The sequence below is a fragment of the Tachysurus fulvidraco genome, chromosome 8 (assembly GCF_022655615.1).
Source record: "Tachysurus fulvidraco isolate hzauxx_2018 chromosome 8, HZAU_PFXX_2.0, whole genome shotgun sequence".
Classification (NCBI taxonomy): Eukaryota; Metazoa; Chordata; class Actinopteri; order Siluriformes; family Bagridae; genus Tachysurus; species Tachysurus fulvidraco.
The window spans coordinates 19,074,910-19,099,792 of record NC_062525.1 but is presented as its reverse complement, the minus strand read 5'-3'; the positions used below and the strand labels follow the sequence as shown (position 1 = coordinate 19,099,792).

Below are 24,883 nucleotides of genomic sequence, written 5' to 3'. Positions count from 1 at the left end.
CAGAAGCTATTTTATGTTGTGCTTCTCTCTGTAAGTGATTGCTTCACAATCTGACACCCTCTGTGTGTTAGTCGAGTCTAAGAGTGAACACTGGGAAGTGGGGCACAGTTTGCTGTGAATCCCTCACTGTGCTCTCAGTGTGTTTCCTTCTCATATTGCTAACTACCTCCACACACCCCACACACACACACTGAGAGCAAAGCAGCGGTGTAGTCAAGACCAAACACACATTGTGCAGAAATACACAGCATGTACTCAATATACTTCGTGCTGGACACATGCAATGAGTGTTTATGTGTAATAGAAATTACACATTGAATATTTTAACTTGTAGTTTATTGCATGTGTTTATTTCTTTCCCCCCCCCTCTCTCACTCTGTCTCTCTCTATCTCTCTCTCTCTCTGTCTTTGCAGGCTGTAGGTGCCTGAAATGGCCTTTCATCAGGGGTGTTTGAGTCTCTCTCTCCAGCTCCTCCTGTTGTTTACTGCCATGTTGCACTACCAGGCTCGGCCTTTCTTTGGCCCACCTACAGTTAATGTGGCTGTGGTGTTCAGCAGCTCTGGCCACCAAGGGGAAATAAAGGGACGTCTGAGCCGGGAGAACTTCCTCGACCTGCCGCTGGATGTGAACCCCATCACTGTGCTAGTAAATGATACAAGCCCTAGTGCGCTGCTTACACGCCTCTGTCAGACGATGGCTGCTGAGAGCCTCCATGGTGTAGTGTTTGAGGATAATGTTGACTCAGAGGCTGTAGCTCAAATCTTAGACTTTCTCTCCTCCCAGACTTCAATACCCATAGTTGGCATCAATGGGGGTTCTGCCCTAGTCATCCCTCACAAGGTAAATTGACATTTTTGTGGTAATTGAGGGCCTATACCATAAAGCTTGTATTTAAATGTTAAGGCACTAAATGTCTAGTTGATTAGGGTGCAAATATATGCTCTTGAGCACTCCCACTTTGTCACATGAATTATATTTACCTTGCTGGGACAGATTCGACCTAAATTTGTAAATTTTTAATTTTATTAAAACTTGTAGAGATATGAAGCTGATAAACTCATTAATAAAAGATTATCCGTAAGTCACATAGAGATATAATGTATGCCTACAGTTAATTTTAGACAAATAGAAGTGATTACTGGTGTTTGTGAAAAGATGGGAAAGATGGAAAAATTATTATACTTCTGGATAAATATTTTATCTAGCTAGGATTATGACATACAAGTGACAGAAAAGTCAAATATCCCTCGATTTATCGTATTTTTCTAGATGTATGCAAATCTTAAACAGACAAGTTCCACAAATTTGTTTAATTAGTATACAGCTTTAAACAGTTTAAAGCATTAAGTTACATACCTAATCATTCATGTTCATATTTGCACTACCATTTTCTCAGTAGGGTCTCAGAAATAGTCCAAATACAACCGATGAGATCCGTGAAGACTTGAATTCAGTAGGTTTTATGATATTTACTTTTACATTTATGGCATTTGGCAGATGCCCTTATCCAGAGCAACTTACATTTAATCCTATTTTACACAAATAAGCAATAGAGGGTAGCAGTGGCAGCTTGGTGGACCTGGGATTTGAAGTCACAACCTTTCAATTGGTAGTCCAACACCTTAACCCCTACCGCTACCATGCCCCCCCCCCCACTATATTTTAAATTAGTACTGAATAAAGAAGACAGTGATTTCCAATCCAATAAGTGCTATTTAAAGTTTATGCTTACTTTGTATGTCATATGATGAGAGTCACAAGTGATGAAATGTTAAAAAAAAGGAACAGAAACAGAAACAGACACACAACATGCTTGTATCCTTAATATTATAATGGAATTATAAAGAGTGATAATAGGAGTCTTTAAAAAGCAAAACCTGTCTCCTGTTTCTGGTTGTCTTCAGATAATCTAAGAAAACGTAGAGCTTTTGTTACATATATTTTTATGCATGTTAAAAACCAGCAGATGGGTTTTGGCTTTTTTATTGCAGCATTTTCTATTCCTGTATTTGATATGCAATTATCTGCTCTTTCCACTTCTTCTAATAACTTTGTAATTGTTGCCATAAAATGTTCATTTAATACAAACAGGCTGTTTTTTCCTTTGGAAACAGTAAAAGGAAAACAGTGTTAAAAATAGACCACACTATAACACTTACATGTATAGTACTATGTCTGATGACTGTTTGTGGAAAATTAGTACACTACAAACTAGAATCTAGAGTTTCTGTTGCCTGAGAAGCTTATATATAAATTATATTAATTGAAAAAAATGCTTGTTTATTTTTGCACATGTTGAAGAAAATGTCGTTGTACATACCTATAAATGGCTATTTTAGGTATTATAATAAAATTTGATAGATTAAAGATTAATTAATACTAGTTCATATATTGTCCTTAAAAACGATCACTATGAAGCTATCACTTTGAAAAGTTTCCTGTTGCTTAAAGAATAAAACCATCTGGTATGGGATCCTTCAAGAACAAGAGATAATTTTTTCAAGTTCTCTTTTACCGCTCATTATATCGTATATGATCACAGTAGGAATATATGACATGAACTCCTCAAAAAGACATTCAGTGATCTCCAGTAAAGTAGCTCCATTCTGCTAGATGCTGGAACAATCCTTTTACTTTCAATTCAATTAATTGGATGCGTCTCTGCGTCAGGCTCTGAAGGGCTGAACCTCGGTGATCTTTTTCTACTTTTTAAAAAAAAAAAGAAAAGTTGCTCTAAAAAGTAAGAGTGAGTCCCAGAGCTCTCGTCAGCCTGAACCCTTCTCATTCCCATAGCCAGCCTACTTTAGGTAAGCTGTAGAAGTTACCTGAAGGACACTGGATCAGCGTATATGGGTTTGAGCAAGCTCCTGTCAGATAGGAGTCTTGGGAAAATGTCTCCTAGCTCCTGCCAAGAAGAGACCTTTCCACTCATTTTTCTAAGACCAGCGCTTAATTGGCCATTTCAATCTCCCTCCTGCATTTTCAGCCACCTTTGAGAGGCAAGGGCTGCTGGCAGAATAGGGCACAAAGACATCTTCTAATGTGACAGAGTTAAGTGCCAAGAAGGATCTGTACCGGTGTAATTTGTGTATAACTTTGCAACTTTAACAACTGCTGTACATAACATCTGCACATTCAAGCAGATATTGAAACCAAATTGTCAAAAGGAAAAAGAAAAAAATGTTAAAAAGTTGGGCAATAAATCATGATTGTGCCTTGTGGCAATTCTTCACTAGGATCAATATTCCAGCAATTTATCTTTGTATTCCGGATCCAGTCCTCCACACTTGAGAAAGGTGTTCAAGGTTAAGTGTTCACAGTGCCTCATGGATACAACGTGATAGTTAATACAAATCCCAAAGACTACAAACTGTGACTCAAATGTGTTTCCATACAAAGGAATATATATATATATATATATTTTTCCTTTCTACTTGCTTAAGACATAATTTATAAAGTAAACAAGTGCATCAGTGAAAGCTGATATTTCATTCATCGCTAAATTATTCTCAAGCTGTCCTCCTAAGCACAGGCTATATTTGTATTTTATATCAGCTTTTGTCAGAATGATGATGATGATGCAGCTCACATTTCAGGGCATTCCTTATCTTGATATTTCTGAAATAAACAGAATGCAACTCAGACTACCCAATGATTTTTAGAACATCCAATTATTTCTATCATGAATAAAGGATAGACGATCATTCATGGTCGCATTCATAATATTATGGCGTAACTTGAGTTGTTAGGTGTACTGATCGTTGTTCAATAAAAGCAGCCTGCTAAACCCAACTAATATCACCTAAGAACAAACATATGGAATATTGAATTTACAATTGTCTGTCTACTTTGACCATTCTCTAACATTTCTAGCATCCAACCCATTCATTGTAATTTACAAAATCGCTTTACCAATATTGGCATTTCCTTCTCTACCCTTTTCTTCCAGGCTGACGGTTCGAATTTCCTCCAGATGGGAGCTTCCATTGAGCAGCAGATCAATGCTATGTTCAAAGTAATGGAGGAATACAACTGGGGCAGCTTTGTGGTGATCACCAGCCTTTATCCAGGCTATGAAAACTTTGTGGACTATATCCGCTCTTTCACAGACTCCAGCTACTTTCTTTGGGAGCTGCAGGATGTGCTAAGCTTCGAGATGTCAGTGGGTGCCAATGACATCCGCTCACGGCGTCTGCTGCAACAGGTGGACGCTCAGGTGTATTTGGTGTACTGCTCACACGAGGAGGCTCAGTATCTGTTCAGGATAGCATCTGATGTCGGACTCTTGGGTCCTGGGTACATTTGGGTCATCCCCAGCTTGGCAGTAGGAAACCCAGAGGCTTCACCTCCAGACAGTTTTCCAATCGGGGTCATCAGCATAATTTCAGATCACTGGAGAAAAACTCTGCGTCAAAGGGTGAGGGAAGGAGTGGCTGTGGTGGTGCAGGGGGTGTACAGTTTCCACAAACATAGAGGACTTGTTCCTGAACTGCACAGTCAATGTAACAGTTCAACAAAATCCTATGACCACTATTCACTTTTTAGGTGAGATTTCAACATTTGCTTGAAAGTAATCGTTATCCACTGATATTTTTCATGTACCTACTTGTTATGGAGAACTCTTTTCAGTGTCCATTTTCTTGTACTTCTGCAAAGTTTTCTACAAATACTATATGAACCAGAGCAACAGCACTGTATTATGAAATAATACATGTAGTTCTTTATGCAGTTGCCCTACATCCTTATGCTCCATTCCTGACTTGGGAGATGTTTTTGATCCTATCAGATCATTCTTGGTAGTTGTAATTATACAGAAAAGTTTAACTAGGATTAGATTTTTTTTTTTTTTTTTTGATATACGTTTTATGTGAACACAGGAATTTTGTTCATGCTAAATAGTCCACAGGCAAAAATGAAAGATCACATAGGTGCTTTTTGATCAGTCTTCTCCTTTCTAATGAGATTCAGAGATTTCCTAGTTAAATCAGCTTTTCACCTGGGAGCAGCTGACCTCATTAAAGACTGCTTCAATTGCTTCCCTAGACCGTCTGTGATCAAGAGTTTTCTGAGGCACACGGGAGACTGAATTTCCATTGATTATATTCTAAGATTGGGCAATTGTGGCTTAATGATTCATAGATGCAGTCTATTTAATGTTTTTAACAAAAAATTATAGTGCTTGGCAAAGTGTTTTGAATGTTAGTAGAAATTTTCCTTTTTACAAAAGCAACTGTGAAGGGCATTCAAGAAATGAGCATGGCAGTGGTTCTTTAATGTTTTAATGTTATTTTATTAACTTACCACATTCATATAACATATTCTAATATATCATAATATTCGTCCATTCCCTTTGTCCATCACACTTATTGTTCTCTCATAGATTCTTATATCAGTATATTAGTATATGGGATGTGGTAGCTCAGTGGTTAAGGCGTTCGACTACTGATCGGAAGGTCATTAGTTTGAATCCCAGGTCCACCAAGTTGCCACTGTGGGCCCCTGAGCAAGGCCCTTAACCCTCAATTGCTCACGTGTATAAACTGAAATAAGAAAAATGTAAGTCACTCTGGATAAGAGTGTCTTCTAAATGCTGTAAATGTAAATATATCACTTGGTAAATCATTTCAAGGACATGCAAACAAGAAATAATGACTGCCTTTGATGAATGTTTTTTATTTGGCAGGACATAGCAACATCTAATACTGTCATTGCTTTTTTTGATAGACATATGCTCAATGTGACATGGGAGCACAGAGACTTGTCTTTCAATGCTCAAGGCTATCTCACAAATCCCTCAATGGTGATCATTGCTTTGGACAGAGAGAGACTCTGGGACAAGGTAAGGTAAAATTTTGACTTTCATGATCACTAAATGTTTACATCTCAACACAATGGCTATGAATGAATGAATTAATTAATTCATTAATTAATGGAATTTGTGTTGTTTTTTTTACATGATAGATTTCTCACACAAGGTTTCCAGGTGGGCAAAAATAAAAGTTAAAATTTGGTACTGTATAAAGCCATTTTAATTGTTTACCTTAAGAAAAAACTAAATTAACCAAATAATTCAAAGTCAAGTAGGCTTATTGTCATTCCCCCAGTACAAATAGGCCTCCAGAATCATACTGCTACACTTATCGTGGAAATTTACACTTAGCATGTCAGATAGGAGAAAATATTAGTTACACAGTGACAAAGCAATAAATAGAATATGGCCAGCAATACAGAAAACTGTACAATAAAAAAGTAGAGCAAACAAATATACAGAAATCATTAAAAACTATTTTTTTCAATTGTGGTTTCAACGATCATGAAAATTTACAGAAAATACTTGAATAATCATTAGAGACTAATTAGACTTGTTCTATTTAGCTAAATAATTTTTTTATGTATTTCTGTTCAACTTCAACACGACTTAAAGCTGAAATTCTAATATATAAGAGATGTTTGGAGAAAGTTTAAATGAACAGTTACTGGAGCTCATAGCATGAGAAAGGGAACTGATAAGACTTCACAACTATTACTTTTAGTAACTAGTAGTACAACCTAGTACAACTAGTACTATTAGTCTAAAGTAAGGCATTGCTAGACTGAGTAACATCCTTCTGACTGACTGCATACTCTACAAAGCTGGAAGGACTGTTTCACATGGTTCTACAGCGGCACAACACACTTTTTTTTGTAGTATGTCTGGAAGATTCTGAGATTATTTCTAACAATGTCATGGTTTATCCAAATCACACAAACAGAATAAAATAAAATAAACTCTTAAAAAAGAAGACATTTAGTATATTTCAAATCCCTACTATCTAATGAACCATGAAATACAGTACCATGTAACAAAATCATGTTCTATCATTCTTTGTATTTCATATTTTTACTTTCACTTACCTTTTTACGCATTTTATTCTGGTTCAAACTAAGACACAGAATCAAACCTAGACTAATCTAATCTAGGTTCCCTCAGATTGTTTTAAGACCATTTGTTGAATAGAGGTGTCATAGTATAAAATATGTGGCTGGTTTAAACACAATACACACACATACACACAAAAAAAAGATTTTATGTAAATGGGGATCATGTCACATTTATGCATAAATCCAGAGGATTCTAAATGGTAAGTTGCCATTGAAGGCAATAAATTACAAGTGTTAGGATCTGAATTTAGCAATAATTATTCTTATACTGTTATGCACAGATAATTTGTCACTGTCAGGACAGCAGATGATGCAATTACAGTTTGTTGTCTAAAACAATTCCTTTGCCCTCATTTAGTCAGACCCCCAAGGCTATGGTTCTTTCTGATGACATGAGACATGTGGAGAGTGGCTGGCAGTGTGCTAACACTACCTGACTGCAGAAGCAGATGTGCATATAAATAGGTCAATCAGAGCCTCCTTGAGGTGAATGAGAGGATAAAATAATAAGAATAAGCGTGCTGTTAACCACGGACCAGAAAGACAAGATAAAAATACTTTGTAGATCAGCAGTATTAAATTAGAAAAAAAGTCATGTCTTCTCCCTTACAAATTAGCTCTCTCTGTAGCCTTGCTTGTTTTCCTATCAACACTCTCAGTGCCACTTCTGACGCTCATGCTGCCTGGATCCTGCTCACATTAGCGGCATGAATCACCACCGTACTATTTTAAAGTGCCAGCCAGAAGCTATCCCAGAGACTGTCAATATCTTCTGCATCTGGGGACTTGATCTTTGGAAACTTTGTATTATTTATTGAACTTTTTTCTGAACTTTTTTTGCATTTACTGGTAATGAAAATAGGTACGCTTTAGCACTTAGCTTAGTATCATCAATCTTTGAAGTTTTCAATTTGATCACTGCAACATATTTTAATTTGTTAACACAAAAACCTAGCTGACAGGATACTTTATACATAATTTGTCTATTTTAAGTAACCCCAGAGAATTCACACCTAGGGGTAATTTAGAGTAATCAGTCCAACTACATTCATGATCTTGGGGGGAGGAGGGAGGAAACCAGAGAACACAGTGGAAACTCAGATACAACAAGCCTGGAGCTCTAAGGTAGCAACCTGTCTCCATATAACAAATACTGTAGGTGGATAAATTACAGATACATTTGTTTCAAATACTGAAACTGAATGCTTGGACGCATGATCGTGTGAGCTGTTTAGTCATTTAGACTGAGGATCGTTGAGAATGTTTATCTCTTAAGGTAATGCATTTACATTTACAGCATTTAGCAGACGCTCTTATCCAGAGCGACTTACATTTTATCTAATTTTTTATACAACTGAGCAATTGAGGATTAAGGGCCTTGCTCAGGGACCCAGCAATGGCAGCTTGGTGGACATAAGTATCAAACTCACAACCTTCCGTTCGGTAGCCCAACACCTTAACCACTAGGCTACAACATCCACTTTTCCCCTTTGCATTGTAGTGTTTCATTTGCGACAGGAGTAGATTCATCATTCACTCTACATTAACCTAATACTCTGTTAGGAAGATTGTTTTTACTTTACCACCCATATTTCTATACAAATACTAGTTTTTGTATTTATCAAAAACCTGTCTTCCCAAACAATGTGAATTAAGAATTACTACATTGTTCTCGTTACTTTATTGTTACCTATAAAGTTATCCTTTAAGTAACAGCCAAGATACTGCTTGAATTAAATCACATTTATCTCCTTCATTCATGTCCATCCACCAAGTAATGCTTATTCATGGTTCAAAAGACAGAGCCAATGCTATCATGCTACAAGCCTTTCTCATTCATTGCCCACACCTAAAAGCCACAAGATTGGGTTTGTTTGCTTTGCTGATTTTGTGAATAATACCCCAATAAATCCCTGTTGCTGAGGCTTATAATGTTTGTTAATTATGATCAAACAGGGATTACAAGGCTATAGACTATCTCCAATTCTTGCCTCTGCATTCAGATGAGCAGAACAATAGCAGATGGGTAAGACTTTATTAATAGCTGTGATTATAGTAGGTCTACATGACCTTACATAACCATTTCTGACATTTGAGATAAGCTAGAATAACATTTAGAAAGACTTATTCCAACAGGCATGAGCGGCCATAAAAGCTCCACTCAGCTGTTAAGTTAAAAGTACACCTGAATTAAGTGACAGTTTATTCGTTGCCATAATATTGTGTTATGGCACTTTCTGGGTTGAATTGTAATACATAATTCTGTCATTACCGAATCAGGGCATTGTTATATATTTTTGGTATGTTCATATACTGTAAATAATAGATGATTGCTTTAAGGCCATATGGGAAAGGCAGAAAAATTGTTTTAGCTGTCTGTGTACAGTAATAATAGATAACTGTGACTATTTTTTAGTCTGATATTCCAAATCAGTGTGTGTGTGTGTGCCCTGCGATGGGTTGGCACTCCGTCCAGAGTGTATCCTGCCTCGATGCCCGATGACGCCTGAGATAGGCACAGGCTGCCCGTGACCCGAGACGTTCGGATAAGCGGTAGAAAATGAATGAATGAATGAATGAATGAATGAATGAATGAATATTCCAAATCCCTGTGCGATAACATAAGAACATGCCTATTACTGTAAATGTTATTCATGTTGTATATGTGGTACCATGACGAAAAGTTGTGCTTGTCCTATTTTAATAATCATCAGCAGCCACTGATATAAATAGCTACATGAAATATTCTTTATTAAAGAGCCAGAGAAAACATATATACTGTAGCTTATTACAGTGTCATAGAATCATAAGTATTTCTATATTTAAAAAATCTAAGCAGAAATATAAAAAAAACCTCGATACACCACAAACGCAGTGGAATATAAATGTCATGAAGGTCTAAGTCAGCTTAGAAAGTGTCATAACATAACCATAATTGAACAAAAGTGTTATTTGACTCAGACGTTTTTCCAGTTTGACAACAAAATTGGTAAAAGTAGTAAGTATTGCAATTTTATAAAAGCTGTCACTAGCTTGGAATACAAATGTTCATGCTGGTTTTTTGTTTGTTTGTTTTTTAATTAAAGTAGCCATAAACGTAGCATTAAAATAGCTATCTAATACTTTTGTGGATGTGAATAAATAAAAAGCATAAAAAGAGCATAAAAAGACTACTATAGCTGGTAAATCAACAAACATTTCAGAAGAGATAATATTCATCCATTCAGTTTCTACCACTTATCCGAACGTCTCGAGTCACGGGGAGCCTGTGCCTATCTCAGGCGTCATCGGGCATCGAGGCAGGATACACCCTGGACGGAGTGCCAACCAATCGCAGGGCACACACACACACTCTCATTCACTCACACACTCACACACTATGGACAATTTTCCAGAGATGCCAATCAACCTACCATGCATGTCTTTGGACCGGGGGAGGAAACCGGAATACACAGAGGAAACCCCCGAGGCACGGGGAGAACATGCAAACTCCACACACAAGGCGGAGGTGGGAGGCAAACTTGCTAACCACTAAGCCACCCTGCCCCATAAGAGATAATATCATTGATTATAAAATCTAAGTTAGTACATAAATATTTTAAGGTGAAGCGTAGTCGTGCTAGGTGGATATGGCAGGTAAAGACAAACACATGTTTAGGGTCCATTCGTGCTAAGTAGTAAGGAAGCTGTTTACTTAACGTGCAGTATAAAGTTTTATGTTTAAAACACAGCTAGGTTAATAATGTGGTCACATTAAATGATTAATTAAGTTCTATTAAATTAGATTCAAACAAGCAGGCAGCTCTGGCTCTGCTTCTTTTTGTGGATGGTTTCTGAGGTATGGGTCAGCAGGACGCTTGTATGAAGGTTGTATAATAGCGTTTCAAGAAGCTGTAAATCTGGACTGTGCTGACTGTTTGCTCTCTATATAATGTTTTCTCTTATGTTTGTCTTATTTCAACTCAGCAAATACTTCTTTCCAGCTTTTTCTTTTCCTTCCTTCTTTTTATCCTTTTTCTCTGTCTGCTCAATAAATATGACCAAGAAGGATTGAAGGTCTTTCCCAGCTACCCGGCAAGAGAGTTAAGGTCATTCCTAGTTTCTTACACAGCAAGCCAGATTTAGACCTGTGTACTCTGGTGAAATTTATTTCAGTAAACTTAAAACAAACAAAAAAAAAAACTTCAGGTTTAGGGAAGAAATGGAATCTTGTATGAAAGGAGCACAAGTTTCATGTTTTATTGCCAGTTATTCGTCATACTATGCCTGACAGTAGGGCACTACTTGAGTGCATCATACTGAAGAGCGAATGATTTATTCAGCATGAAACCGATGTGCGCTACCTGTGGGGAGTAAATGCTCGATTGAATTATGGGATGTCTTTTCTTTATTACTGCTGCCACTCTCCTGCATTTCAGTGCCCTTTTTGGCACCTTTTCTCTCTCTGCCTTACAGTAGCATCCTAAGGCTGTAAAGTGAAGTCACTTATTTATCTGTTTTTCCCCCAGGTAGGGAGTTATGAAGCAGGAATTCTGCACATGCGGTACCCAGTTTGGCCTCGCTATGGCAGCTTCTTGGAGCCTGTGTCTGATAACCGTCACCTGACAGTGGCCACTCTAGAGGAGAGGCCCTTTGTCATTGTGGAGAGTGTCGATCCAAGCACAGGGACATGTGTGAGGAACACCGTGCCCTGTCGTCGCCAGGCTAACAGGACCGAAGTGTAAGCCTTCAAAAGTTTTGCTTTTTGTCTTATATTGTGTTACATTATGTACTGTATTAGTATGACTTTCAGTGTTCCTTTGAAAACAAAGAGCAGCTGCTGTGACCATTGTGAAAACAGCTTTATTTAAGTAGAAAGCAAGGTGGAAAGAACATACAGTACTCTGCACTCCCAGACTGGACGATTTAATAAAAATAGAACGTGAAAGTAAGGATTTGTTACGCAGGTTAATTCCAGAAATCATAAGGTAGAATAAATGTCATATAACATGTTGTAAATGCATTTATCTAGCATTATGAATGCAGAAGATATAGAAAGTGTAACCAATAAATATTTAAAAGTAATACATCTGGCTTCTAGACAAAAAAAAGAAGAAGTATTAGAATTTTAAACCACAGTGCTGTTGGACTCTCAAAGCTGATTGGTCAAAAGCAAAAATAATAGATTTCTATTAATGCACAAATTCTAATGAGTTCACATTTCTATAGTAACAGTTCATTCACAGGGAATTGAACAACAGCTACACCACATAATCCAAATCTAATAATAAAATAAGAAACATGTTATTTAGCAGAAAAGACATTACAGTTGATATGGTTAGAAAGTGAACTTCTAAAGACATGTTTATTTAACTTTTGTAGGAGAAGTCTGAGTGTCAGCTCTTTGTACATTTTCTGCCATACGACTAGCTTTAGGAGCGAGGACGTTCTTTTTCTCAGTGTTAAACAGCATGCTTTGTTTTGTTTCATTAGTTCAATAGAGAGAACAAAGAGAGAACCAATGATGTAAAAGTTTATAGATGCTATAACATAAGAGAGAACCAGAACAAACTTGTTTAGCAGAAATTCCAAAACAATGAATATAAATATAACCGGTTACAACACAAGACATTCATTAATAAAAGGAAAATCTTTGGTAAATCACTGTGCAGTACTGTATCAGCGGATTAAAACAGTTCAGGACATGATACAGTATTAAAGCAAATGATCAACTCCATGATTTATTCCTTACATTTGAAAAACTACTAGTATTATAGAAAACATGTATCTGAACACAAGTTATTTTTAGTCACTACTGGGTCTGAATGACTCAAATCTTGACAGCTGTCACGAACGAGGAATAAACCAGACCTAAACGCAGGATGGCGAAATAAACAGGGTTTAATAATAAAAGAACACTAAACATGACACAGACTAAAGACTGGACAAGACAACAGTAGATTCTGTGCTGCACAAGGCAACGCAGCACAGTATATAGACAGGGTAATCACAATAGGAAACAGGTGTGTGGAAAAGGGAGGAGCTGACAAGGGTGGAGCAGACACGTGACGAAGAACATAAACACATGCACGTGGCCAAAGTCCAGGCTGAGTCCTGACAACAGCATAAAAACAGTTCATAATAAATGCTTTGAATTAGACCTCATTCACTCCATGTAAGGTTACTGTTATTAGAGATTATTTTGCATTATCGCAATATAATGCAAAATATTTTCAGTGATTGAACGGCATGAACTGAGTTCTGCAAATAAAACCAGTCATTAAGGTTCAAGTACAATATACAGTGGGGTCCAAAAGACTGTGCTCTCTTGTGAAAATGTGTCATTCATCTCTAATTTCATGGATTATACAGTACACACAGACTCTAAATGTTTGTGAAAGCCTTATGATCTGTTTTAGATCATATCCATCAGAGTTTCTTCAGTAGAAGAGTTTACAAGTGAGGAAAATCTGACCTTTGGTACAAAGCAGTTAACACAGTCACCAATTCCACAAGTTTTCTCAGACTTTCAGATCTTGTGTGTATTTATTTCCTCTATCGCTGACATATTTCCAGGCATAAATGACATTAGAACGGGTGTTGTTCATCTGCTGTGCTGAATGAGAGAAGGCTGAATGAGTTGTGCAGAGGCAGTAAAAGGAAACACGCAGTGAGTGAGGTGCACCTCGTGCCCTGGGGAAAAAGACAACTGCTTCATTATGACAGCATGCTGAGGGAAGAACAAGTTAATAAATCAGTGAATGGAGTAATCACCCCTCAGGGAAGATGGGATGCCCTAGAGGGGCATGGTGATAAATAACATTAATGATGACATCAGTGCCATGGGCTGTCACAAATCTCCATATTAAATGACAGTACTGTTTGGGAAGTCTTGGAATCGTTATCCACATTTTAAAGTGAATCCTCGGATTATGTATTATTGCAATGGCCCTTTGCAGAAACACAGTGAAATCAAACTTCTGTCGAGATCCATTAAACTATTAATTAACTAGACACTCAAATGTATCACAATTGTTTATGGTATAAATTTGGAAGAAATAATCAGTGAATGATATTTTATACTGAATATTTGTGTCTACAACGTCTTAGTGCTACTCCTCTAACTGTGCAACAACAGGTCACAAATGGAAGCAGAGATATACTGTATCTCCCAGAAATTGAAGTGAGAGCAGAAATTATAAGAAGAAGTATGTGTGCACATGTCCACTAAAGAAACCGATGAACTCAGACCTCAATTTTCTTCTCATACTCTTACAGTGCCCTCACTCCCTCAGTCTCGACCTATACACACAGTATAAGTGCCTTGTGTGTCTATAGTATGTGTGTGTGTGAGCTCACATAAACCCTTGACTGATTAAAGAATCTGGCTACAATTCACACCCCACTTAACCTAAAATCTCCAGTGCAACATTCAGCTGGAAAGATGAGATACCAGGGGACAAGCTTGTTTATGTTCTGCCTGGCTTGCTTCCACTCAGAGACTTTCATCATCACATCAACTCTTCATTTGTTTCCCTTTGTTGTGCTTGGTGTCCACCTGTCATGGCCTCTTGGCCTCTCGTCTCTCCTCCTCCACAGCACAGTTGGTGGGAGGTCTGGTGAGGGATAGAGGTGATGCACTGATCATTACTCCTGGAGCTTCTCTGTTCAGTGCTTCCTCAAACTAATACCCAAACAAACCACAGTGTTTGAATGGGGATATGGAACTTTTGCTATGATTATAATCTTTAGAATTGAGGCCGAATATGTTCAACACACCCGCACTCAGTATGTACTTGTGTGTGTAGATGTGGAACCCAGGAACGCAACGTCTAAGATTTAGATAATAGATTGACAGATTGATAGATCAATAGATCAACATATAAATCTTTCTCTCTCTCTGTTATTTGTTCTGTCTGTATTTCTCTCTCTCTCTTTCTCTCTCCCTCTGCCTGCCTGCATGTAAAGGGTTGAATGACTGAGACCATGAAATCTGGGATATTTTTCATTAAAAGTTGAAAATAAACGGATGGTTTTAATATTTAAAACAAAGCCTGCATTTACAACCTTATGTTTTGCTTCACAATTACTTATTTGACACATTTTGAAAAATCCCACATTAATCTTTTTACAAAAGTCCAAATGCTTCTGTCTGTCTATATACAGTATTTGTACATTTTAATCTGCAATAAGTAAAATGACTTACTATCTATTTGCAAAGAACTGAACTTAACGTTAATATACTATTAATAATAGTTTATTAATAACAGCTTTCCAGCGCTGGAAAGCTGATCCTATATTAACACGTCCTACTTCTTGTCTTATCGTAAGCCTTTCTTCACTTTCTTTCTTTGTTTTTATCCTCCATGTCAATGTTAAAATCGCTTTCTGCTAATGTCACACATGCGCACTGAACACTCGCTCCGCACATATTGACAAGCCCCGCCCCTTTCTGCTCATTGGCTACACGTTTGTTTTGATTTTTGTTTAGTTTGGTGGCCCGACGCAGTTTTCTGAAGCATTTCTCAAATATCGGAGACCCCATCTTTAAATGAGATTCTAAAATCGGCTGCTACTCAGGACATAATGCCTGATATTGATGCACTTGTGCAGGCTAAAAGATGCCACGTTTCAGAGGCAAATTGATCAAATAAATTTGTTTACTTTAAAAAACATACATACTTTTGTATAAATTAACAATTTATATAAAGATTTTCTTTTTAAAACAGCTGCCACTTAAGGTTTTAAGTGTGTGGAGTCAATTCATGTATTCGGAATTGCTTCCCGGAATTGGAAATCGGATTTTAAACAATTTCTATACTTTGATGTTTGATTTATGTTAACATGCAGGACAGTGTTTTTAAGTTCCACGAATCTTTGACTAAATGCTTTGCGCCATTGTACAATATGTTCAATGTGTTCAGTTTTTACGCATAATGCACTTGTTAAACTGTAAAAGTGTTGTTGAAATTGCACATACTACTTAGGTTGTTCATAATCACCAAAAAAAAAAACATTTCTCACCTCTTTTTGCAGTGGTATAGGTCATTCTGAGCCTTACACCAAACTGTGCTGCAAGGGCTTCTGTATCGACATTCTCAAGAAGCTCTCGCGCACCATCAAGTTCTCCTATGATCTCTACTTGGTCACCAATGGTAAACATGGGAAGTTGGTCCGAGGCATCTGGAATGGGATGATAGGCGAGGTATAAGAGCTGCACACACACGTACACACACACACACACACACACACACACACAAATACACACACACGCACACACACGCACACACACGCACACACACACACACACAGAATTAAATTCTCATTGAAGTTCATTTGTATTAGCAGTGAGCATGTTAATTCAAAACTGGCAATAACCTCTAACGGAGCATTCTTTCCTCAACGCAAATCTGCTTGTTTGTGTCTAATTATTATGTGAGATGCAACCTGTTTCATTAAATGTGTTCACAGGGTGAACTGAATTTAAAATACTGTCTTGACGACATTCATCCTGTCAACTCCTGCCGCGTATAGTGTCACTTCATCCGGTGTTTAAGTGTCTTCCACAGCTGCTGATGTTTTCAGCATTTCCATCACCTGCATCTCACCATATGTCCCATATTAAAAATGAGCAAAGATTTCCTAGTATTTAATAATCCTAGTATTTAAATGTTTGTGTGCGCTGAAAAAGCAAGTGATAAAATGAACTGAATTACTACTACATAACTGTTTGACCATGTCTTTCCGTCTTTCTCCTTAGGAAATGCTATCAAATGTCTATGCTGTTACACACTTAGCTCACACAGTGATGTTACCTCACCTCATTTATCCTGTCTGTGGAAAATGTGATGCTGTTCTAGCTGTTAAGCAGTATGCCATGCAAAAAAACATACAACAACTAGATGACAAAAAAACAGTTAAGCAATGAAGGAAGCTGCCATTAATTAGTAATAATTAATTGTATAACAAATGATCTGTTTTCTCTTTAATGATCTCTAGGTCTTCTACAAGCGTGCAGATATGGCTATCGGATCACTCACTATTAATGAGGAGCGTTCAGAGATCATTGACTTTTCAGTGCCATTTGTGGAGACTGGGATTAGTGTCATGGTAGCTAGAAGCAATGGCACTGTCTCCCCATCCGCCTTTTTAGGTGACAAAAGTTTTATTCATAATTATTCTCCCCTTTGGCAGTCACATCGACTTAACAGGCAGCACTAAATATTTACTGCTAATTGAAGTTTTGTTCAGCTACAGAAATGGTGGAAGGATCTAAACTAAAATTGGGACATTCAAATCCCATTGGTCTTTTAGATACCAAGCCTTACCATTTGTTTTGTTTTGTTTTTGTGTTTAAACTTAATCATTTATTAAGCCATTATTCATCCTATAATGGGCCGATAGAGACTTAAAACAAGTAACAGATTTCATCATTTCTGACTGCAGTGGTTAATAATAATGCTGTGTTGTATTCTCATGGAGGTTGTGGAATGTGGGTTAATATGCTTCTTTCCTTACAGAGCCTTATAGCCCAGCGGTGTGGGTCATGATGTTTGTTATGTGCCTGACTGTTGTGGCTGTAACAGTCTTCATCTTTGAGTACTTTAGCCCTGTTGGGTACAACCGTAGCCTAGTCAATGCCAAAGGTTAGTGATTTTTTTCTTCTTCTGTCAAAGTTTTGTTAAGAACTTAAGAAATGAGGCAAATCAAGGCTAATTAGTCTATACTGTATATGCGTTCTTAATCGTACACTAAGACTCAGTAGAACCCTGCAATAATGGGAGGGTTCTCCCATCACTAAAGATGAACCTCTGAACCACATATATATATATACTGTATATTATATATTATTATATTTATTCAAAAGTCTGTAATATCAAAAGGAAGCAAATACATTTTATACATTTTATATATATTATTAACTTATCTACTTGTGAGGAAACATTAGCACCAAATTCTAAAGCTCAAGTCTCAATCTCATCCTCTTGTTACTTGCTGCATTTGAACACCGGCCTTATTGATGTCTCTTTACTCACCTGATGACTGTTTTTCCTTGGGAAATAATCACTGATTTTTTCAGTCAACTAAATTTCTTATTATTGATAAAGTAAAATTAGGTCATATAAACATGTTAACACTTCTTTTAAAACGTAAAACTCGTACGATCAGGTGCTAATCACACTTCTCTGTTTTGATGATGATGTAAAGCAGAAGAGCATCACAGATATTTTAACGGTTGATATAACAAACTGATTCGATCATGCTCAAATGATTTTTACAAATCATCAGAAAACTGCCTTTACAGGGCGATTTTACATATTGTTAGGGAGACTGACTGCATGTACAGTACTGCCTTTTTTTTTTTTTGCTGTCTCCTTACCAACATGATGACAGGCAGACGAGCAAAGGTTAGCCAGTAACCTAAGTAAAATTATTTTCACATTGCTTTAGTTAAAATATACTGTATGTATGATTTTTTTTAAATAGACATGCACTCAAAGTATATTACTGGCATGATATAATGATCTTTTGCTGTCATTTTTGGCTGTTTTCCTGGATCTCAGCTGCAGCAAGATCCGACCAGTTTTCACAGACCACCACACATATTGACATTTCTATATATATATCAATTCTACATAGAATACTAGCCATGACATGAAGTAATGCATGAGTGGTTTTCTCTTTTCTCTTTCCATCTATCCCCACAGAGCCCGGGGGTCCCACATTCACTATTGGAAAGTCAGTCTGGCTGCTATGGGGAATTGTCTTCAATAACTCTGTCCCTATAGAAAACCCTAAAGGAACAACCAGCAAGATTATGGTGCTAATTTGGGCCTTCTTTGCTGTCATCTTTCTAGCCAGTTACACTGCAAATTTAGCTGCCTTCATGATCCAAGAGCAGTATATTGACACTGTATCTGGGCTCAGTGACAAAAAGGTAAGACACTCAAACGGTTTCTAAAGAATTACGATTACAGTTTAATGCACTGAATTGCACATAGTGAAATATATATACTGTATATGTGTATAGAGGCAAAGGAAGTCTGCTTAGAGAAGTTAATATATTCCCGGATTTAATTAAAGTTAAATAAATTACCACAATTGAGATACTTTTTTCAGATAATATCTTTCATGAGCTGCACTTTTACAAAAGTGAATAAACCCCAGGAGGCAAATTTAATAGATTTGACAGCAGTGATACAGAGTTGGCTTAATGTATGCAGATTTCACAGGCACTGTGCTTCAGCATAAAGCTGGGATGGATTTAAAAATCTGTTCTTAAACCTTATACGCTGCAGACTGATCCTATTCTACTTTAGAAGGATTAGATCGACTTTGGAAGGAAATTACCAGATTGTCCAGACCGTTCAAATGCAATATATCTCCACACCCATATACCCGTATACCATATAGCTAACACATACATGTATTTGCCAAAACCATTTGTCAATAAGATGTGAAGGAAAATTCACTGGAAGCTGTAGCCTTCATGAATGGTACTGTAACTCAATGCACCTGTTATTCATTGAATTCATTCATTTTTCTGCATTAAGTGTGACTGTGACTTTGAAAAATGCACTGACGCGTTACTGACAAAGTAGGCTTTACTTTTGTGGGAGCCGGAAAGGTGAAAATTCGACACAGCCTACAGCTAACAGTCAGACATCTAACCAAAGTTCACAGCTTGTCTTATCCTGCAGTTTCAGAAGCCCCAGGAGCATTACCCCCCTTTTCGCTTCGGCACAGTCCCAAATGGCAGCACTGAGAGAAACATTCGCAGCAATTATCCAGACATGCACAGCCACATGACCAAATACAACCAAAAAGGAGTGGAAGAGGCGCTCAACAGTCTCAAAACAGGGTGTGTTTTTCTCTGAACTTTATTGTGATTTTGAATAATTCAAGGCAGCTGGTGTTTAATACACCTTCAACAGGCCACTATTAAGTCAAATAAATGGACAGTAATTATTTGTTTGATGTAAGTATATGTAATTATATGTAACCCAATGTAATCATTACTGTATCGTGAGCTTATCAGTAAGATAAATGTCACGTCGTCTTTGCTGCAGGAAGTTGGATGCCTTCATATATGATGCTGCAGTGCTTAATTACATGGCTGGCAAGGACGAGGGCTGCAAGCTGGTGACCATTGGCAGTGGGAAGGTGTTTGCTACAACAGGCTATGGCATTGCTCTGCAGAAGGACTCCCGCTGGAAACGCCCCATAGACCTGGCTCTCCTCCAGTTCCTGGGAGATGGTAAATCATCATCAGGGGATCAGATATGTTCCACAATTAATATCCTCAATCACAGTGTGAAGCTGTTACTGTCCTCTCTCATGCTTTCTATAATATCATCAAAGACCCAGGAAGTCATAAGGTTTATTAAAGTCATAGATTAAATGCCTTCAAAAATTACAGACTATACAGTACACATTTTCTATAGTTAGAAAATAAACTCTCAATGTATCGTTTTTAAATACAGCACAAAGACAACTACATTTGACTTATTAATACGGTAGATTTCGCATGTTGAACAGTGTTAGTATCTTTGTAAGTAGCTTACTTTTCATTTTTTTTGAAGGGGACACACAGAGGCTAGAAACTGTATGGCTGTCTGGAATATGCCAGAATGAGAAGAATGAGGTGATGAGTTCCAAACTGGACATAGACAACATGGCAGGCGTCTTCTACATGCTACTGGTTGCTATGGGTCTTAGTCTGCTTGTCTTTGCCTGGGAACATCTGCTTTATTGGAAAATCAGACACTGTGTGCACAAATCTGAACGTCTAGACTTCCTTCTGGCCATAAGCAGGGTAGGTGTATGCCAAACCACAGCATGTTGTTTCATAAAACCAATTAGCTTTTTCCCCATACTAAGGCAGCAAACTCAAATGAAAAGTTTTTTTAAATACTGAAGCATTAGGTTTATGTTTTACAATTTTGCTGTGAAAATACCACTGTTGGTTTCAAGTCTCCCAGTTTACATTAATGTGTGGTTGTAAATTGAGCACAGTATGGTCTTGCTCAATACCACAAAATATCTATGTTTCATTTTTAATGGTAGATTTCCATTAAAATCCTTCTACCACACGGCCTAAGTATTGAATCAATATCTTTAACAACCAGCTCAATCTGTGTATCCTCATAGAAATGCTCTAATTGTTTGCATTTTTGTATTAGTGTGTCTAATGATTTAGACTTGTCATGTTTTCTCTGTTAAGGTTTATTTAGGCATGAAAGGTTCAAACAGGCTTAAACTCTAAAGCAGTTTTCTGTGAGCAGTCGAGTTGAAAGTCAGCGGGATTAAGAAAAAAGCTATCACAACACACAAAACCGAAAATATCGACATTTCTCAGAGCTGAAGAAGGTTATCAAAAGATATCAAAGTGTTTACTGAGACCATTATCATTGGAGAAGACCAAAGAGACAAAGACTAACAAAGATTAAAAGAAAATTAATAAAGACAGATCTGTAGAGATCCTACCCAATATATATATATATATATAAAATATTAGTTTGCTTTCATTAAATTGGTCATATTAAGTTCATCATTGTGAAGCTGGCACAAAATTACACTCGAGTGTTTATTAATGTCTTTATTATACATGTCATTCTTAGGGAATTTACAGCTGCTTTAATGGTGTTGAAGACATGGGAAGATCAGGAAACCTGCAGAATCTTGACATCACAGCAAACTATGCCCAGGCGAACATGCTTAAAATGCTTCAGACTGCCAAAGACATTGTATCCTCAGCAAAGGTTGAGAATTCTCTGGACAAGGCAACAAAAACCATTGAGAACTGGGGTCGGAAAGGTGGAAGCTTGCCTGCCCGTATTCCACAGGTGACCACCACTGAGACCCTGCCAGCTCATCTGTCTTACATTACTAACATCACAGAAAACCACTCATCCCTTGGGCAGCGCTCTTTACCACCACAATTCCCACAACATTATACCGAAACTACCAGTCCACCACATGGATCTACCCAAAGACTATTACCACACCCAACTCCGCTACACTACACCGTCCCGTCCCGAACTGGTGGCATGTATAATGGGCTGCTACCAATATCTAGCATTAGCACACCTCATTTAGCAACATATGACATGCATCCCCAAAAGTCAGCCAAAATGCCCCCTCGTGTCATGTCACATAAAGATCTACAGGCACCAGACATATTTGCTGAGCATCAGGAACCTTGCAACACCTTTGTAGGACCCAGATGGAAAAAGAGAGCCCAAAGTTGTCTTGAGGAGTCTGTGGATCTTAGAGGATTACACGATGACAAAGGCCACAATGTGTGTCAAGCAGAAGTCCAAGCAAACCATTTTGCACATGATGTACACCCTTCTTCAATGGAAAGCCCTTATCATCCAGGAGATATTTCCTGTAATTCCTGCATTAAGACGTATGTTGATTATGGGGATGGCATGCCTTTAATAGGAAAGAGAAAAATCCATCGCAGGCCCTCATTCCTTAAAGCCACCTGGGGCCCAGGAAGAGTGCGGTTTCCAAATGAAAGGCCTTTTGACCCAGACTCATGTCGAGTTAACATGCCAGACCTTTTTCCTTTCACAGAAGTTTATGGAAGAGGGAGAAATAACAATTACCACCCTTTGCCTGTGGAACACATTTACCTTCACTCATACCGCCGTCAGCCAAGAAAGGGTCATAAGTTAAGGCATTCCCAATCTACCTATCTGCCCTCTTACAGGGAAGCAGTACATCATAATGCCATGGGTGTGAGGAGGGCTTCCAGCTTTGTACATAGACAATACTCCTACCCTGACCTTCCTGCCTACCAGAGACCACTGCCATATGGACCAGCAGAACTGTGCAACATTTTCCCCTGCATGGGCCATCCCAGTGACAGTGGGTATAGGGGGTATAGGTCTTCTGTACACTTGCAGGATGGCCATCTGCTCCCTGTTCCAGGCAGCAGGGTGCTTTACAGGGTCGGCTCCGCAGGTGTACCTCTGACATGGGGAAGGATCTCTAGTCTGGAGTCTGAGGTTTGACCGTTCAAACGTAATTATTTATTTTCCACACAACTATCTGCAGTGCCAAGCTTTGAAACTGAATTGCAGAAACCAGTTTGAAAACTATCTGTGATTCCTTCCAAAAAGAACTGCACACTGATAAACTTTGGGCTTTCTTTTATTCAACAAAGTGCAATAATACAGAGATTGTAAAAGAATTTTTAAACAATTAGTGTGATATAAATAGTTCATATTATATGTAGTGAAGTGTCTTTTTTTTATTTGAAATAAATTTGGCAATGATCCAGGTAATCAGCTATAACACTTAATTTTATAAGCCCTTAAGACATTCAAAAATATTTTCCAGCCCTCACACACACACACACACACACACACACACACACACACACACACACATGTTCCCTCTCTTCCCACACATTGTAGGGTGAATCAAATGGTATTCTATTATTAGTATTATCAAGTACCTCCGATGCTTTAATAAATCACAAAAGCCTATTTAATAGATACCATATAATTTGTGGCTTTTTAAAAAGGGGTAACTAAAAGACTTGTCTGAATGCTACCTTCTGCATTCAGTATTACTTTATACTTTAGGTATTGTGATTAAAATATAGTTCTTCAATGTCCATTATTATGTACCTCGTTATATAAGAACCACTATAAAAATTTACGTGTTGACCAGTAAAAAAGTTCTCTTCTAAATGTTTTAGTAATTTTTGTGTTCACATGAGATTTTATTTTTTACAATAACTACAATCATGTTCACACTCCCATTCTCATTTGTACCTGTACTTAAAACAAATAAAATGAAATCTGCAGTTATAGTTTATTACAGCTGTAAGTATTTTTCCTCTGTATTTTCCTCTGTAGAGCTCTATTGGTGATTAACAGTACAGTATAACATCCCCATATTAGCCTACATTTTAAATGTAAAGCCTTCAGTGGTAGAGAAAGGAAGATGAACATGGAGAGCTAAATAAAAAGACCCTTAAATGTTTCGAACAGAGTAAAAGCCTTCCATTGTGAATGCTAAAGGTTATAAGCAGCTTCATAAATATCTTATTAAAATCAATCCGTACAGTGATTATGCAAAGTGCATGAAATGTTACCCAAATTGTCCTTCACTCCTGGACCTCATTATGTCCAATGCCTCCACCTCAACGTGTTCCTCCAAAGCCCAAGGTGACCTGCGCTGAGGTAATTATGCAGTGAAGCTTTTCTTATCACCCGATAAGGAACCTTCTTCTCATGGAGTGTGTACAGTATATGAGAATCTAAACACTGAGAAACTTTCATTTTCCTGTTACCAGCGTTTGCTTTTTTTCTTCCGTATGAATGATAGCACAATACGAAGCATGTACACTAACCCACTTTCATCATTACTGTTCAGCGATGCCTTTATTTACTGCACAACAATTATACTTCCCTCATAAATTTTCACTTGCAGCAGCAGTTGTCTGCAGAAAGAAACACTTAAGTTTTATTGAAGGCACGGAAGCAAGGAAGAGATAACCAAAGCATGCTTTAGGTCTATAAAATGGAGCGTTGTGTTTTCTGTGTTAAAAATACATTGTTGAGGCAGTTTGTGAGTGTAAAAGTGATTCAGTTCTTGGCTCTAAAAGCATCCTGGAGGTGGGCAACTGGCCATAGAACAAAGCTGCCTGCAATATATCAAGCCACAGGTGGCTAAGAAGACAAATGGTCAACGTTTAAAAGTCAAAAGCAATATTGTCCATGAGATTCATTTGCAGTGAAGATGATAAAATTATGAAATTATGAAATATTAATAATTTACACAAGCATTAAAAGACCAGTTTGGTCATTGTGGGCGAAGATTGCAGTAACATCATTATAACACTTATATATTGTTCTTTTAACATTTCTTCCCTTAATTTACCCTGAAAGCAATACACGAAATCGTTTTTTTTAGTCATGTAATTGTCACTGCCAATATTAAACGTTACAAAGGGATATACAT

General features: G+C 37.5%; 1 protein-coding gene across 1 annotated transcript in view; it reads left to right on the top strand.

The window, feature by feature from the left end:
• grin2cb (glutamate receptor, ionotropic, N-methyl D-aspartate 2Cb) overlaps nucleotides 1–23,953 on the top strand; it is a 32,745-nt gene extending 8,792 nt beyond the window's left edge. The window contains exons 3-14 of the mRNA XM_027140379.2: nucleotides 415–841; nucleotides 3,951–4,546; nucleotides 5,726–5,840; nucleotides 11,431–11,642; nucleotides 15,938–16,106; nucleotides 16,901–17,054; nucleotides 17,422–17,547; nucleotides 18,610–18,839; nucleotides 19,603–19,763; nucleotides 19,972–20,159; nucleotides 20,485–20,717; nucleotides 21,523–23,953. Coding sequence (XP_026996180.1) covers nucleotides 431–841; nucleotides 3,951–4,546; nucleotides 5,726–5,840; nucleotides 11,431–11,642; nucleotides 15,938–16,106; nucleotides 16,901–17,054; nucleotides 17,422–17,547; nucleotides 18,610–18,839; nucleotides 19,603–19,763; nucleotides 19,972–20,159; nucleotides 20,485–20,717; nucleotides 21,523–22,923 — 3,996 coding nt within the window. The 5' untranslated portion in view covers nucleotides 415–430 and the 3' untranslated portion in view covers nucleotides 22,924–23,953. The remainder of the gene's footprint in view (nucleotides 1–414; nucleotides 842–3,950; nucleotides 4,547–5,725; nucleotides 5,841–11,430; nucleotides 11,643–15,937; nucleotides 16,107–16,900; nucleotides 17,055–17,421; nucleotides 17,548–18,609; nucleotides 18,840–19,602; nucleotides 19,764–19,971; nucleotides 20,160–20,484; nucleotides 20,718–21,522) is intronic.
• The last annotated feature ends 930 nt before the right edge of the window (nucleotides 23,954–24,883 follow it).